General features: G+C 31.8%; 2 protein-coding genes across 3 annotated transcripts; one reads left to right on the forward strand and one right to left on the reverse strand.

The window, feature by feature from the left end:
• Window positions 1-274: 274 nt before the first annotated feature.
• On the reverse strand, window positions 275-2,590 carry LOC140812375 (L-type lectin-domain containing receptor kinase IX.1-like). The gene has a single exon (XM_073170623.1). It carries the CDS (start codon window positions 2,494-2,496, stop codon window positions 370-372), a length of 2,127 nt encoding a protein of 708 aa, XP_073026724.1. The 5' UTR covers window positions 2,497-2,590; the 3' UTR covers window positions 275-369.
• Window positions 2,591-13,078: 10,488 nt separating this feature from the next.
• LOC140812083 (uncharacterized) lies at window positions 13,079-15,888 on the forward strand. 2 transcript variants are annotated; one of them, XM_073170280.1, is made up of 5 exons: window positions 13,079-13,222; window positions 13,339-14,539; window positions 14,883-14,962; window positions 15,066-15,330; window positions 15,400-15,888. In XM_073170280.1, the coding sequence occupies exons 2-5, from the start codon at window positions 13,792-13,794 to the stop codon at window positions 15,660-15,662; spliced, it is 1,356 nt and encodes a 451-aa protein (XP_073026381.1). In that variant the 5' UTR covers window positions 13,079-13,222; window positions 13,339-13,791; the 3' UTR covers window positions 15,663-15,888. The 2 variants fall into 2 exon arrangements, with proteins under 2 accessions (XP_073026381.1, XP_073026380.1); XM_073170279.1 differs by lacking the exon at window positions 13,079-13,222 and having other exon boundaries at window positions 13,229-14,539.
• Window positions 15,889-15,996: the final 108 nt, after the last annotated feature.

Genomic DNA, 15,996 nt, shown 5'->3' on the forward strand with positions numbered 1-15,996 from the left:
TTGACCCATCTCACATATAAGGATTCGTGAGACCGTCTCACAAGAAACTTACTCATAAATTTATTGTGTTTGGATAAATTGATTTCAAATATATTTTTTAATTGTGGAGGAGTAAGATCATAATCTTTAAATCCACTTCTTTCATTTTTATTCCGATGAATTTCAAATTCAACCAATGTCTAAATACAACCTAACAGATTTTGATAATTTGAACATTCATGGAATGAGTTTCTCGAATGTGTGGCAATGTCTATTACGACCAATTCAATCAATATGGACATAATATATATTTATATATTATTATAATCAAGCACGGGGTTTGACAACGTACTCCAAATAATTAACAATTTTTTTAAAGAAAATTACACCTCAAGCAGTTTTAAGCAACGCAGTAGATGGATGATCAGAACCTGCCGAAGAAGAAGTGGTAAAATTTGAAGAATTACTGTATTGACTGTAGTCCAGAGAATCACTCCCGCTAATACTGTAATTCACACCAGAATTCGTAATCATGTTCGTGGAAGGACTGTAATATATCGGCACCGGCATCATTGCTGGAAGAGCGGGCAATTGAGCCTCAAAATTCAGCACATTCATCGCCTGTCGTATTGTGGGCCGATGCCGATTATCTGGATGAACACACCATAGCCCCACAACCAGCAATCTCTCCATTTCTTCACCATTTTGCTCGATTCCTAGATCTTGATCCACCGCGTCGAGTATTTTCCCGGCACCGTAAAGTTTCCACACCCATTCCACTAGTACAACTATATTATTTTCTTGAAATCCGACATCAATGGCCTTTCTACCACAAGTGATCTCTAACAAAACGACCCCGAAACTATATACGTCGGACTCTTTGCTGGCCCTGCCGGAGATCACATATTCGGGTGCCATGTACCCTCTCGTCCCTGCCACCATCGTTGTTTGTGACCCTTTGTCGTGATCTACGAGTCGAGCTAGACCGAAATCACCGAGTTTGGCATTGAAGTTTGAATCCAACATGATGTTGCTTGACTTGATATCTCTATGGACTACACATTGATCCCATTCCTCGTGTAGATACAACAGAGCCGAGGCTAATCCCTGCGCAATTTTGTATCTAACTTCCCATGTCAACACCGAATTATGTTTAAAGAGATGTGAATCTAAGCTCCCATTTGGCAAGAACTCGTAAACAAGGAGGAGTTCACCTTTTTCATGGCACCAACCGATGAGTTGGACGAGGTTTCTGTGTCTTAATTGACTAATGATCTTCACTTCTGATGCGTACTCTTTTAGCCCTTGTTGGGATCCCCTTGATACCCTTTTTACAGCAACATATGAATTGGTTTCTTTCAAGAAACCTCTGTAAACTCCACCAAATCCTCCTTCTCCGAGCTTCAATTCCTCTGCAAAATTATGTGTTCCACGGGCCAATTCAGCATACAAAAACTTCTTGGCCCCGGTGCCTCTTTGAAATTCGTTATCCATTGATGGGTCTATAGAGTATGCATGTGTATCTCTAGATTCCTTCTCATACTTTTTCTTCTTCAAGAAACAGCCAACAAATCCCAAAGCAAGAATTAGAATCGGCAATCCAACGCCTAATCCGATAGCTAGTCCCAGGACTCCACGCTTCCTCTTTTGCTTTCCATCTCCAATATTGTTGATCATGGGATCGGGTAATGGGCTCGGGGCTGGCACATTAGGAGTAATATCAAGTGTTAAACTTGAATAAAAATCCCAAGACTTAACAGTATTTCTCTCAAATAATCTTCCTGTTGCAGCTGAAAAGCCAAACAGAACTTTTTCAGGCATGTAATCTCTAAGATCAATCACGCGGCTGAGGCTACCATGTGCGACTGTGTTGCTAAAAGAATTTGTAAAATTAACACTGAGAGTCTTCGAACTGCCATTGTAGCTAATCCAAGCTTCATTTTCCCTCCCAAGAGTAATATTATTCTGCCAATCAACGGTTGCAATAGACACCATGGAATTTATATTAATCCCGACATGTGGGACAGATGGATCGAAATAATTTTGAAAAGTATCGAATTCAACTGCAAAAAATGACTCCGCAGATGAATTTGAATAATCATTATCTGTATTAAGGCCTATTCTTCCACCACCAGCGATAGTGTTTATGGATGAATACGAGGGAGCAAGAAAAAATGTGATCCCATCCGCAAAATCTGATCTCCCATTAGAATCTATCACAAAAGAAAAATGGGTCGAAAAATCACACAAATTCCCCGACCTCTTGTCCCACAGATGCAGTGGCTCGATATAAGTGGCGCGACCAATTCTCGATGCCTGTGAAACATTGAATTCATTCGGGGTGAGCTGAATCCCTTGGGGTGAGATGTAAGCATCTCCTGTGGTGTTGATGAAGCGATTGTTCTCGTGAGACCCGAAGCTGGCGAAGTTGAATGATAACGAAACCGAAAGAGTTGCAGGGATAACGGAGAAGAAGAGGAAGAAGATGAACAAGATTTCAATGGTTGCTGGTTTCATTCTCTTTTTGGGAATCTAAGCTTCACCAATGGCGGAAATGGGCATTGTTTTGTTGCTGATATATTACTTTGTTTTTGGTTTGATATAATATATAGCTTGTGTGTGTTGATATGAATTCAAGCTGTAATTCGTCTTCTAAGCTTCATCAAAAGGCAGTGATTTTTTTTAATTAATTAAAACAAGTTACTATTATTTAATAGTATATCTCACGGTCTCACGAATTTTTATCTATGAGACAGGTCAACTCTATCGATATTCATAATAAAAAGTAGGCAAAAACTTGTGTGAGACGGTCTCACGGATCATATTTTGTGAGACGGATCTTTATTTGGGTAATTCATGAAAAAGTATTACTTTTTTATGCTAAGGGTATTACTTTTTATGGTGAATATGGGTAGGGTTGACCCGTCTCACAGATTGAGATCCGTGAGACGATCTCACATGAGACCTACCCTAAAAAGTAATACTCTTAGCATAAAAAGTAACGTTCTTTCACGGATTACCCCAATAAAAGATCTATCTCACAAAATACGATCTATGAGAGCATCTGACACAAATTTTTATCTTTATTTAATTATTAGAGATGTCTCTATATTTTGATAAAATATAGTTTTATCACGACTTTTCATAAAGTCTTCTAAAATATCCACATTGGTGTCTTTGAATGTTCAAACCAGCGTTAACAAACCACTCGTGATCAAAAGTTTGTACACTTAATTTTATTTTTATTTTTATTTTTAAACGTATCATTGGCGAGTGTTTTGCGCGTGCTTCCGGTCTTCCTGAAAGGACACCCCATTTTATTTTATTTTTTTTCAAAACAAAATTTATATTCATAATAAAAATAATAGAAAATCTAAAATTATATAAAAAAAAAAGTAAAATTTCAAACGATTAGCTAACAATTAGTAATAAAAATAATATATATATATATACACTCATCAATTTTCACAAATTATTTCATTCAGACAAACATATTATTACACTCACAAAATCTTATATCTATTATCTTCATCATCTTAATTTTCTTTGTAATATTTATTTCTATAATATTTTTTTATCTGAAATGAATGAAAATATTAGATAATTTTCTTAGAAATTTTGTGAATTTTCCAAACATGGAGAAAATAAAATATATTTTCTCAAATTTCACCAATTCCACCAAATTATCAATATTTTCGATTTGATTATTCTATGCAAATGCAATATCCACATAATTTTCCAAATTAGTTTGTTTCATCATTTTTCATATCGTCTTCTTTTTCATCGATTTTCTAATCTACGACTCACCGATATGCCTAATACATCTCTGACGGAAAACGAACCGTCAACTCCGACTTCTATCCCGAAGATTGAACTGTCTGAACGTGAATTCTAACTTAGCTCGCACATTTTGAGAAAGCGCATTTGAGATGTTCCAAGCTCGATAGACAATTGTCAGATTTCCAACTTGTTGTGGGTACATAAAAAGTTAAAACATATAATGTTAGTATGCATTATTTTGCACAATATGATTGTTGAATATGAAGGGGATCGCGTGACAAATTCGTACAAACGATTAAGGAGACGAACCCGCACAACTTCTCCAAGGCTTAAACCGATGATTACATGATTCTCTCTAAAAAATTCTGAACTACGTGAAAGTCAAATACATCACCAACATTGTACCAATTTAGTTCAACATATTTGAAAATAATAGAAACAAAAATTCTTAAATCAGTATTTTACATATTTCGGACGTTTAATTTATATGTTGTTTTTTGTTTTATGCAATTGTGATTTTTTCTCCTTTTTTTGTACTCTTCATTTCAAATTTATGATAAAAGTTTTAATTTTAATTAAATTACACTTTTAAAATAAGATGAAATAATTTTCAATTGTAAAATTAAAAATTATATCAACATATATTTTAAATAATAATAGTTTAATGGGTGTAAATAAAATTGAAAATGTATTTATTTAATGCAGGTTTTTTTTAAAACTGGGTCGGACGGATAGTTCTAACCGGTTTTACTGGGAATCGGTCACTAGTTCGATCCGACCTACTCTATAAAAGTTTTAACAATCAAAACTGATAATGTATCTGTCGGATCGGTCATGAACTTGTGAACCAGTTTAAAACAATATTTTTTAAATTTTTTTCTTATATATATTTTTAAAAAAATTATTTTTTATATTTTAAATTTTGTTTTTGTTATATATACATATAAATAATTATATGTGTATATATATACATATATATATATATATATATATATATATAATTATTTGGGTTTTGAAATTAAATTATAACATTTGTTACTTCCTCATGGGCATAAATCACACAACCCAACTACCCCTGTATAAAAAATAAAATTATAACATTCGTTAAATAAAATAAAACATAACATTTGTTAAGTGGGGCCTCTTGCGTAAGCGCGTTAAGAGTTATGTTATTAATTAATTAACATAATTGATTAATTAATTACTGAATAATAATTTTATGATTACCTTTCCCAACTCTAAGCAACTTTCCTTAAAATAAAGTAAATAATTGAATGATGAGCGAGTTTCATGTGAGACCGTCTCACGGATCTTAATCTGTGAGACGGGTCAACCCTACTCATATTTACAATAAAAAGTAGTACTCTCAGCATAAAAAGTGATATTTTTTCACGGATAACCCAAATAAGATATTCACCTCACAAATACGACCCGTGAGACCGTCTCACACAAGTTTTTGTCTTGCAATGATACTCACGAAAGATATAGAAACACATCTAGAAACACCAAATATAACCTTATATCGGGAATGTTTTTATCTTTATTTAAATATCACATGAATATCTCATATTTTTATGAAATTTGACATATATATTGATGATACAAAGAATAATCATTGATCACTTCATACGAGAATAAATATTTTAAATGTAACATAAAATAATCCAAATATAACTTTAAGAGATAAATTTGTAAAATATTTTTCTTTTAGAAATGATTAAATTAATAAATTATGAAAAAGTAATAAAATTAAAAGTCATTGTTTGAAAATAAAAGTGAAAATTTGAATTTTTCTAAATGAATGTTTATGATAAATAAATTATTGTAATACTATTTTTTTAATTAAACATAAAAAAATATAATTAAATGAATAAGACTACTCTATCTCTTCAAATATATTTATTTACCGAAATACCATAATCATTTTTGAAAAATTAAAATCAAATGAGAACAACTTTGATAGTTTGATTAAATTAAGCAAAAACTAACACATACTCTAAAGTTAAATAACTCGTAAAACTGATTATTTAAGTGATTATTGAATAATCACTTTTTATAGGTCGCAAAAGCTCTCTGAATAAGGAGTCTGTCTTTTGTGAGACAGTCACACGAATATTTATCTGTGAGACGGGTCAACTCTATCGATATTCACAATAAAAAGTAACACTCTTAGCATAAAAAGTAATGTTTTTAATGGATGACCCAAATAAGAGATCTGTCTCACAAAATAAGATCCGTGAGACCATATCACACAAGTTTTAGCCTTGAATAAGTTCAAGATTATATATTAGTTTTTGTTTAATTTAATCAAACTATCAAAGTTGGTCTCATTTGATTTTAATGTTTCAACAATGTTTCCTTATATTGACTCCGAGCCTTGAGGTGCAAAATGTAGTAGCTCACTTCATTCAATGCCATAAAAATAAAATTAAAGTAAATTATAAATTTTTTATAATATTTGAGCACATGATCTAACTTGTAAATTAAAAAATATTAAAAATTGGGGAATGGGATTTGTATTTTGTTATCTGAAATATATATCTTGTATTTACACGAGCTAACTTGTATTTTTATTTATATGATTTCTTGTTTGTATTAATAATAATGAATAATTAAGAATAGGGTCCCAGCATCATCACAGCGGAAGTTACATTAAGTTAGCGCATGACCATTTTAATTGTATCTTCTAGCTTTTCTAAAACAATATAATTTAATATTTTAAAAATTAGACAATGTTTAATTTATTAAAAATTTTGAGTCTTTAAATTTTAAATTTTATCTACTATTTGTAATTATTAGTATTTTTTCGAGTAATACGAAATTTTGACGACAAAAGAAATATTTTCTTAACCTAAACAGCTTAATTAGTCAGTCATACATTTCAGCTTATATTTTACATGAAAATTTGAAAACTATAACATCATTAAAAAAAGAGAGAGAAGGAAAATCACCTAGAATATGTCTGACTCCCGATATATTTAGGGGGTGTATTCAATCTAAACTTTTAATGATTTTTTTTAAAATGTGGACTTTTGTGGAGTTGATGGTTTTTGATTGACTTTTATAGAATCTCATGGAATTGTAAAACATATTTCATAAACTTTTTTTTCTAAATTTTTGTAGACTTTTGTAAACTTTTATAATTGTGAGTTATTTTTTATTAATTTCTTTTAAATAATTATTGGACATGTATAACCTATTCAATTTTAATTTTTTTTATTTATGAAAATGTAAATGAATTTTACTTATTTAAATGTTAAATAAATTTAGTTTGTGAAAAACGACAAATGAACTATCCAATTTATTGAAATCAAAATTTCAATTCTTTATGTCAATTCAACATATTAATGAACAATATTTTTATAAGTTCATAATAAAATTTTATTAAAATGAACAATCAAAATAATAAGTAGTTCTTGAGATAGCGTATTAGTTCTTGCTCGTTGTTGTTCTTGAGTATCAAATAACTGATCAAAGTTGTCATCTCTATAAACTTGTGCCGATGAAGACAATTGAGCTTCATTATCTGGTTCAATTTTTTTTAGAGAAGTTCAATTAAAGGACCATCTTAATTAATTTGGGAATGACAATCAAGAAAATAAAACTCTAAAATTAGATCCTACACTGAGAAAAAACTATGGCTCTTAAATCATTTACTGTATAGCATAAGAAAGAATAATATGAATGCTGAAGTACTCCTAAGTTTTTTCAATAATCATACTGATTCAAGAAAAAACACAATTCATCATATGTCGGATCATTCATCATTTTTATGAGATGAAAGAAAATTTATGAAATACAATAATCATAATGATTCAAGAAAAAAACAACAATTCATCTATTTTTACACATAAATATTGGCAATATAATAAATTCAAGAATGACCAATCATACCTTTGAATAGAAGAAATTTTTTTGAGAGGGTGAAGAACCCTAGAGATGGCTTGAGATAGAAGAGAGATAGCGTATTTTTCAAAAAAGAAAGTCCATCAAAATCTTTGGTATAGGTGGAAGAATATTTTAGATTTTCTGCAATTGTACATAAGGCTTCAAGGTTTGTACATTAATAATAAAATAAGAATCCTTGAAAATCTATGGATTTTTTGGATACCTCTTGACTTTTGGAGAGTTTTAAAAAGTCAAGTTTGAATACCACATGACTTTTTAAAACTCTACCAAAATCCATGTTGAATACCACTAAACATATATAGAGTCATTAAAAGTTTAGATTGAATACCTCTAGATTTTAAAATTCCATAAAAGTCATTAAAAGTTCATATTGTAATTTATCTGTCAATGTAGATAGATTTATGGTTAAGATTGGAACTTGGACCTAACTCAACTCCAAAAGCTAGCTAGGGAGGATTTTCCAAGTCAATATATGTAACTCCATAGTTATTTATCCAAACGCCGATGTGGAACAACAAACACACACCCCTCCCGCCCAGGAATGAACATCTGGAGCGTGAAGTTTACAAATGACCCAATTATGGGCAGAACATGTGACCCAATTATGGACAATACAACACATAACCGTGGAACCTGGGCTCTGATACCATGTTAAGATTACAACTTGGCCATAACTCAACTCCAAAAGCTAGCTCAAGGGGGGAGGATTGTCCAATTTCATATATGTTACTCCGAGGTTATTTATCCAACCGATGTGGGACAATAACATTCATAATCTGATTTTATGATTTCTCTGGGGAAAATCACAAAATTCAAGCTATCAAAATGACACCAAATTTGTCGTGAAACACCATCCATCCAAAGCGTTGGTGGCGGACGAAGAAATGTGACCAAAGGAAGCATAGGTCACTATTCGTGCGGGCCAAACTTCAGTGAACAATCCATTCAGAGAAAGAAAAAAATGATTTCTCACTTCTTTATTCGTGAGATTAATCAATTCTGTTTATATTTACGATAAAAAAATAAAGTTTTTCACATAAAAGTAATTTTTTTCATTTGTGACCTAAATAGAATATTCATCTCACAAAATTAACCCATAAAATCGTCTCATATGAGTTAGTGTGAAAAAGAAAAAACAAACAAAAAAGACAAAAACTTGTGTGAGACGGTTTCACAGGGTCGTGTTTTATGAGACATATCTCTTATTTGGATCATCCACGAAAAAGTATTAATTTTTATGCTAAAATTATTACTTTTTATTGTGAATATTGATAGGATTGACCGTCTCATATATAAAGATTTGTGAAATTGTTTCACAAAAGATCTACTCATGAAAGAATGCCCAGCACCAAATTATGTACATGCAATATATTATTGTGTCGTTTAAAATTTGATCAAAATTATCCTGTCAACTTCGAGTCCTCTAAAATATCTTTCGTGGTAAAAGGGAAAATTGTTTTCTATTGAATGAAGGATCCAATATAGACTTTCCCCAATCAAGGCGGCTTCAAAGTGCTTTAAGGAACAAAATAGAATGTATTCGTTTCATCCAATGATGATTTTAGTTACTTTGACGACATCGAAAGTTGTTCTCGATTAGATTTAATAAAATCACACGTGAATGTATTTGTTCCATTTCATTTTAAAAAGAAAATAACAATCCATAGCCGGTGTAAAATTCGAACCTTATTTGAACTAAGAGTAGGTTTATTATGAGAGAATCTCATTAATTTATATCCATGATACATCGATCAGTTCCATATCTAGAACAAAAAAACAATGTTTTTATGATACTTTTTCATGGGTCGAATCGGATCGAAGAATCGGCTAAGAAAATTGATTCATGAGACGATTCAACGAGAGTTTGTGTGTTTAATTAAATCAAAGTAAAAAGCATGAACTAAAAAAAAAAAACAAAACAAAAAACAAATCCCGGGTTTTCGCAGCGGATTTTGGTCCAACAATTGTCGAGGAAGATTTAAAAACTAATTAGTATGACAATAATTAGTCTGCGAATAATAAATATCAGAATTAGAATAAATAGTGAAACATTTATTTATCTGTATATTTTTCATAAATTTTTTGACAATTGTGGAGGGCCTGAAATTGTATATGACTTCTGACAATTCGGACAAGAGAAATTAACTTTGACCAGCAAAAGTCGACAATATATTTTTAACGAGAAGTGATTAAAATGATATGAGAAGTTGATCACCTTAAATTTCTATATTTTGTTTATCAAATTCGAAAATGATCCTGCTTAACGAACCGCTGAGCTCGAGCTATTATCGAGTTTAATAATATTAAAATTAACCGAGCTTGAGCCTCGTAATAAAATCCCGAGCTTGTATATACATTAAACCACTGAGATGGAGCAAGATATTGTTCAGCTTAAGTCAGATTATTTACATCTTAGTTGGAGGTGGAAAAATATGGGGATACCGGTGAAGAGAAAACTGAGTATTGTTGCGAAGTTGAGTCTAAAATGGGGTAGATGAGATTTTAACTATGTGGGTATTACCTTAACTTCATTTCAACGGATAAGATTTTGTCACACATACAATTTCTAAAAAAAAAAGTGGGTCCTATATATATATGGACAAATCTTGGCCATCCATCCTATCATGAGGACAATATCGACATAGGTATGATTAAATAAACCCTCAAATAGATGGTCAATATTATAATAATGTCCTTGTCTAGATTTTATATACAAATAAAATTGAGTGTATTTAAACCCACTCATTAAAATGACTAAGTGATTTTTTTAAGAGGTTAATATATTTGATGCTCACTGAAAATTTAGGGTCTGATTCCAACAAGTGACACTAGTCCAGACACATGCTTCGAATTTGACCTGAGCCTGAAATCGCGAAAAAGACCGTTAGAAGGGGGCCAAGAATGTGTCCCGGCATAGCCCCTCCAACACTCAAGTTAACTGGGCCTATCATGGACCTTCTATCTTAGTTAGGGATGGGCCAGAACCCACGATCCGGTGTGGGCTCGATTGGGATGGACTCATCCATGATGCATCAATATTATTAAATGATAGAGATTTAACTACTCGTGGTCGATGAAAAAAATTATAGTAATTAAGTTACCCAATTTGGTGGTTAACTATGGAATTCATTTTAAGATATGGTTATACAAATACTTGTGAACAAATAAAATCAAACAATTTTAATGTTAATTAGGAATCAAATATACCATTTAGTTACGAGGCAGCAGGCGTATAAGGGGTTCATAGTTAATATTTTAAAAGTGGGTCTCATGTCAATTTTACTCATATTCACAATAAAAAGTAGTACTCTTAGCATAAAAAGTAATACTTTTTCATGGTTGACCCAAATAAGAGATATGTCTCACAAATACGACTCGTGAGACCGTCTCACACAAGTTTTTGCCATAATTTAAACAATAAAATAATATTTTGAAATCTAATTACAAAATTTATACCAAAATAAATTTTTTTTGGAATATAAGTAGAATTGACATGTCTCATTCGTGATATTGTCTCATAAAAGATTTACTTATACTTAATTGGCCTGCTTCATAGACTTATCGGACATACCTAATTTTTAGCATCAAATGCTCGTGCAATTAATCTATACAACACACAATTTAAGTGAAAATAAAAAATCCACAATGCAAAAACATTTTTTTCCCTATAATTCAATTATACAGAGAAAATTTAGATAGAATTTTACTAATATCCTTTTACATAACACTATATCTTTCTGAAAAAATATTCACCATTTTGCTCGGTTCATAGATCTTAATAATAATTTATATTTAAAATCATACGAGCTAAATATTTTTCTTTTAAATATTTTTTCAGTTAAAGTAGGTATAAAACTCTAACAAAAAACTATCCCAAAAAAAAAAAATACTCTACAAAAAATAGTTTATCAAAAATGGATGATCACATAGTAAGTTTTTAAAATAAATACCATGAAAAAAATTTAAAAATATATATATATAAAAAGCATTATGAAAAGCCGGCTCCGAGCCCCTGAATTCTCACAAATTTATTTCTATTGATTGGAAATATGATAATTTGATTTCAAGATTATTTGTTTTCTAACATTTAAAAAAACATATTAGAGATCGACCAACATTACGATTTAGTAGACTACATAGATTTTAGAATAGGGAGTAGAGACTTTTTTTAAAAAAAATCTGAATTCGGTAGACCCATAAAAAAAACTTTAGAGGAGAGGTCCTCTGAAATATGCGCAAAGGGTCTATCTAAATTATTGGTGGAAAAAAATATCGAATTTTCGGTATACTGTGATTACCGTAATGAAAAAAAATATCGAATTTATCGAATTTTCGGTATTCCGAAGATTTCGGTACGATACGGTAGCAATACCGAATTTTTCGGTACTATAATAATATGCAATTTGAAAATTTCAGTGTATATCAGAATACCAAAATATTGAAAAAATATACAAAAATTTTAAAATATATAATATTTTAAAACAATAAATTTATAAACATTTTAAAATGTAAAGTTTTTTTTCGGTATAAAACGGTATATACCGATATAATACCGAAATGTCAGTATACCGTACACTTTCGGTATAATGAACATGCTAGTTATATGTATCCAAATTTTCGACATGATATCGGTATGAATTTTCTAATATCGTAATTTTCGGTACGGTACGAGATATCACCCCTAATCGAAATATAGCATGCTAAATTTCTTGTTTGCTGAATTTTAACACTTACTTATTTTTATGATTTATAGCATGTCAACAAAACTTATAAATATACAACATTTTATTTATGAGTAAAAATATTATATGGTTAATTTTTTTTTAATTCTTTAGAGGTGAAATTTTTTTAGTTAACAAAATTACACTTTTTATATTTATTAATGGAAATACACCTCTACATGGCGCCATGACAAATTAAATTTATACATTTACTAATACTTTATATATAAAAAAAAGAGTAGGTCTCTTGTGAGCCAGTCTCACTAATCTTTATCTGTGAGACATGTCAACCCTACCTATATTCACAATAAAAATAATATTCATGGATGACTCAAATAAGAGATCTCACAAAATACGACTCGTTAGACCGTCTCACACAAGTTTTTGCCATAAAAAAATACAAATTGAAAAGAGTTGAAGCATGGTTATGAAACATAATTTACCTTATCTTCTTGTTATTAAAAGAGTCGAATGACTTTAAAAAAATATATATATAGTCAAGGGTAATTTTTCCGATTATAAACAAAAAAAGTAGAAAAAATATATATATATTTTTATCACAAATTTATATGTAAATCTTATCCCGAAAATAATAGGGAAGTTATTAAAATATTTGTTGTAATAATATTTTTTTAAAAAGTTTTTAGCTGCGTATATAAAACGTGAGCATTAAATACAGATCTGAGGTTGGGGGTGTGAAGAAACTTCGAGGAAATAGTGTTTCTTGAGTCTAGAATATAATTGAATCTGTCCTAGTCCCGTGTGGATAGCAGTACTATTTGTCCCCCGGCCAGAAAATATAGAAATACAACTGGGTTTTCGTATTTTCGGGGGTATGTCTGTCTATTATTGATTGGAAATAGTCTATTTCAAGATTGATTTTTTATTGTTTCGGATCGGTTTTTTTGGTGGGTTTTCGATCGTTCTCAATTGGGTTCTCGTTTTTCAGGAGTTTTGACTTTTAAATTTCAAGTCGTGGTGGCAACTAAAAAGGTAAATCCTTTGATTTTCTGCATTGAATTGCGTCGACAAAAGCTGAAGGATTTGGCTTTGTTAAATTTATCTTTGATTGTTGCTGAGGTTGCAAGTCATTTGGATGGCCGGTGGTTTCTTTTTCTGTTAAAGTGATGATGGAAGCTTGGGCTTGAGTTTTGAATTATTTATTTGCAGATGTGCTTTCTGGACTTGATATTGGTATATCTTGGGGATTTACGGTTGTTTCTTTGATGATCTAAAGTTTTTGTTCCGACATTTTATCCAGAAGTTGGCATATTATCTTGCTTGTTAAATGCATATTAATTGAACTTTGAAATCGGGTGCTAAGGTTGAATAAGAAGAGTACATTATTGGAATTCTTTGCTAGTTTCCTGTACTTATCAATTAGTGATAATTTTGGAAGATAATGGATCTAAACCATATGAATGGAGAGGGGGAGGATCCAGATAGAGAACCACTAGCGGGCAGAAATTCTAAAGAAAGCCATTTTAACCTCTCCCGTTACCCCGGTGCCGTGAGACAGAAAGCTTATATATTCGATGGTGAAGGGAGTTATTATAACAAGGAATGGGATCTTATGGAGGGTAGAGGCAAAGAATTCTGTTGGTATCATGTCGAGCTTCCGAAAGGAAACCAGAAACTTTCACAATCAGCACAATATCTTATTGACGTTCTTTGCCCGCCCTTGAAGCTTCAAGACATACTCTCACTCGTTAGCAATGGACCCTTTTGTGGGTACGTTGATGGTGCTCTGGTATTCCGAGTTAATTCACCTGGTCCTGCTTCTAGTAAATTTACGTTTAGAATTGCTGCAAGAGTTACTGAGCGTTCGATTATTACAGTTTCTTTGGGTCGTGTTCCGAGACTGGGATTCTCGCCAGTGTACGAGTCTTTGCTGTCGGAGATTCCGGTTGTGGAGAGTCCTGGTTATGGGAATACAGAGCAGAAGGATAGGGGTGGTGGGATGGTGATTCAAGAACATGTTCTTGATTTTCTTTTGACGATGAATCATTCTGAGGAAGCTGATAATCCTGTTCCTAGAAATGTTTCAAATCTTGTTGTTCATATAATCGATACTCATGTGGATCAACTTCAAGATGTTGTTTCCAAGCTTGAGATTGAGATGAACTCGATCGAGTTCGAACTGGACAGAGGTACATTTTTTTCGAATGCAATATGTGAACTGATCTCATGAAAATGCTAATCTTGGTCTGTCTGTGGAATCAGTAAATTATGCATATTTTGTCGATCTTCTGCCGCTGGAGTATGTAGATGAAACTAGTTCTCGTGACTGCATTTGGAATTCGATTAATAATGCTGCATAAAGTTTTCAATGTTCTTTTTTCTGCATCTACGTGCACCTAACACACACACACACACACCCTCTCTTGTAATTATATGAAAACTTTCACAAACAATAAGATGGAAATTCGATTTTCATTTCAATTTTTGGAGTATCATTGCCTTTGTAATACATAATTTTTGATCTGGTTACAGGTGGTTTTGCTTTGAAGAAACAAATGTTAGATGACAGAAAATTTCCAAAGTTGCATCTCGACTTGCAACGACTATTACAGGTTCTCAACATTTGATACATGGTCAAATGAAGTTAGTGAAGAGGCCAAATTCTGATTCATATTCTAATTTCATTGATCTTATCCATGTTTTACCAAACTACAGGTGATTGCACACGGTGAGCAAGTATTCCCTCGAGTTAAGGAGAAATGTTCATCAAAAGAGTGGTTTGCGCACGAAGATGTAAACGCCTTAGAGGAGTTGATTGGACGTATAAGGAGACTGAAGGAGAATGTTGGGTTTATCGCAAACCGTATAACAGCAATTCAAGCCGGCCTCGACAGCTGGCAATCCGAGCAAATAAACAGAAAACTATACTATCTTTCTTTCCTTTCCATCATATTTCTTCCATTATCAATAATCACAGGAGGTCAGTTCTTCACCTAGCTCTCCTTTGTATCTTTTCCACACCCAGTAATTAGTTTCTTTTCTTTTTCAGTCTTCGGGATGAACGTGGGAGGAGTTCCATGGACCGTGCAACGAGATCCAGCTTTGAAGGACGGCTTTCGCAACGTGATGTTTCTCTGTTTTACAATGCTAGTGATTGTTCTCTTGTGCTTCATTTTCCCAGCTCTCTATAATCGTATAACCGAGTGGCGTAGAAAGGAGGTCTTGAAAAAAAGTTATTCTTTAACTAAGAAATCCTACATCAGGACAACTGGGGTAGAAAGATCTGAAAAGGAAGGATACTTGCGGCTTTAGGCCTTAAATTCATCAGCCTTTGTTTTCTGGTAAATTTGTGTGCAGATAGCTTCCGTTCCATTATTTGTTCTTGAATTTCTTTCCATTTTTTTCAGAATTTTCCAGAATTTGGAGGAGACTGTAAGATATTTTAATGCATGAATATATATATATATATATTTCTTCTGGTTGATCGAAAACTTGTTAGAAATTTACTTGAAAATAAGAAGACAGTGGCTCGTTCATAGACTCATCCTCCCAGTATTCCAGTTGCCAGCCAGATTCTGTCATGAAAATAATAAATAATTTTAATAACACTCTCGTCAAGTTTGTTTAAATATAAGAAAAGTACAAA

The sequence above is a fragment of the Primulina eburnea genome, chromosome 14 (genome assembly GCF_022965805.1).
Source record: "Primulina eburnea isolate SZY01 chromosome 14, ASM2296580v1, whole genome shotgun sequence".
In the NCBI taxonomy this organism is placed as follows: domain Eukaryota; kingdom Viridiplantae; phylum Streptophyta; class Magnoliopsida; order Lamiales; family Gesneriaceae; genus Primulina; species Primulina eburnea.

Excerpts from the sequence above, each read along its gene's own strand:
- LOC140812375 (XM_073170623.1), bottom strand. The coding sequence starts at position 2,496 with ATGAAACCAGCAACCATTGAAATCTTGTTCATCTTCTTCCTCTTCTTC.
- LOC140812083 (XM_073170280.1), top strand. The coding sequence starts at position 13,792 with ATGGATCTAAACCATATGAATGGAGAGGGGGAGGATCCAGATAGAGAA. Across the intron at positions 14,540-14,882 it reads CGAGTTCGAACTGGACAGAG|GTGGTTTTGCTTTGAAGAAA; the intron begins GTACATTTTTTT and ends ATCTGGTTACAG. Across the intron at positions 14,963-15,065 it reads ACTTGCAACGACTATTACAG|GTGATTGCACACGGTGAGCA; the intron begins GTTCTCAACATT and ends ACCAAACTACAG.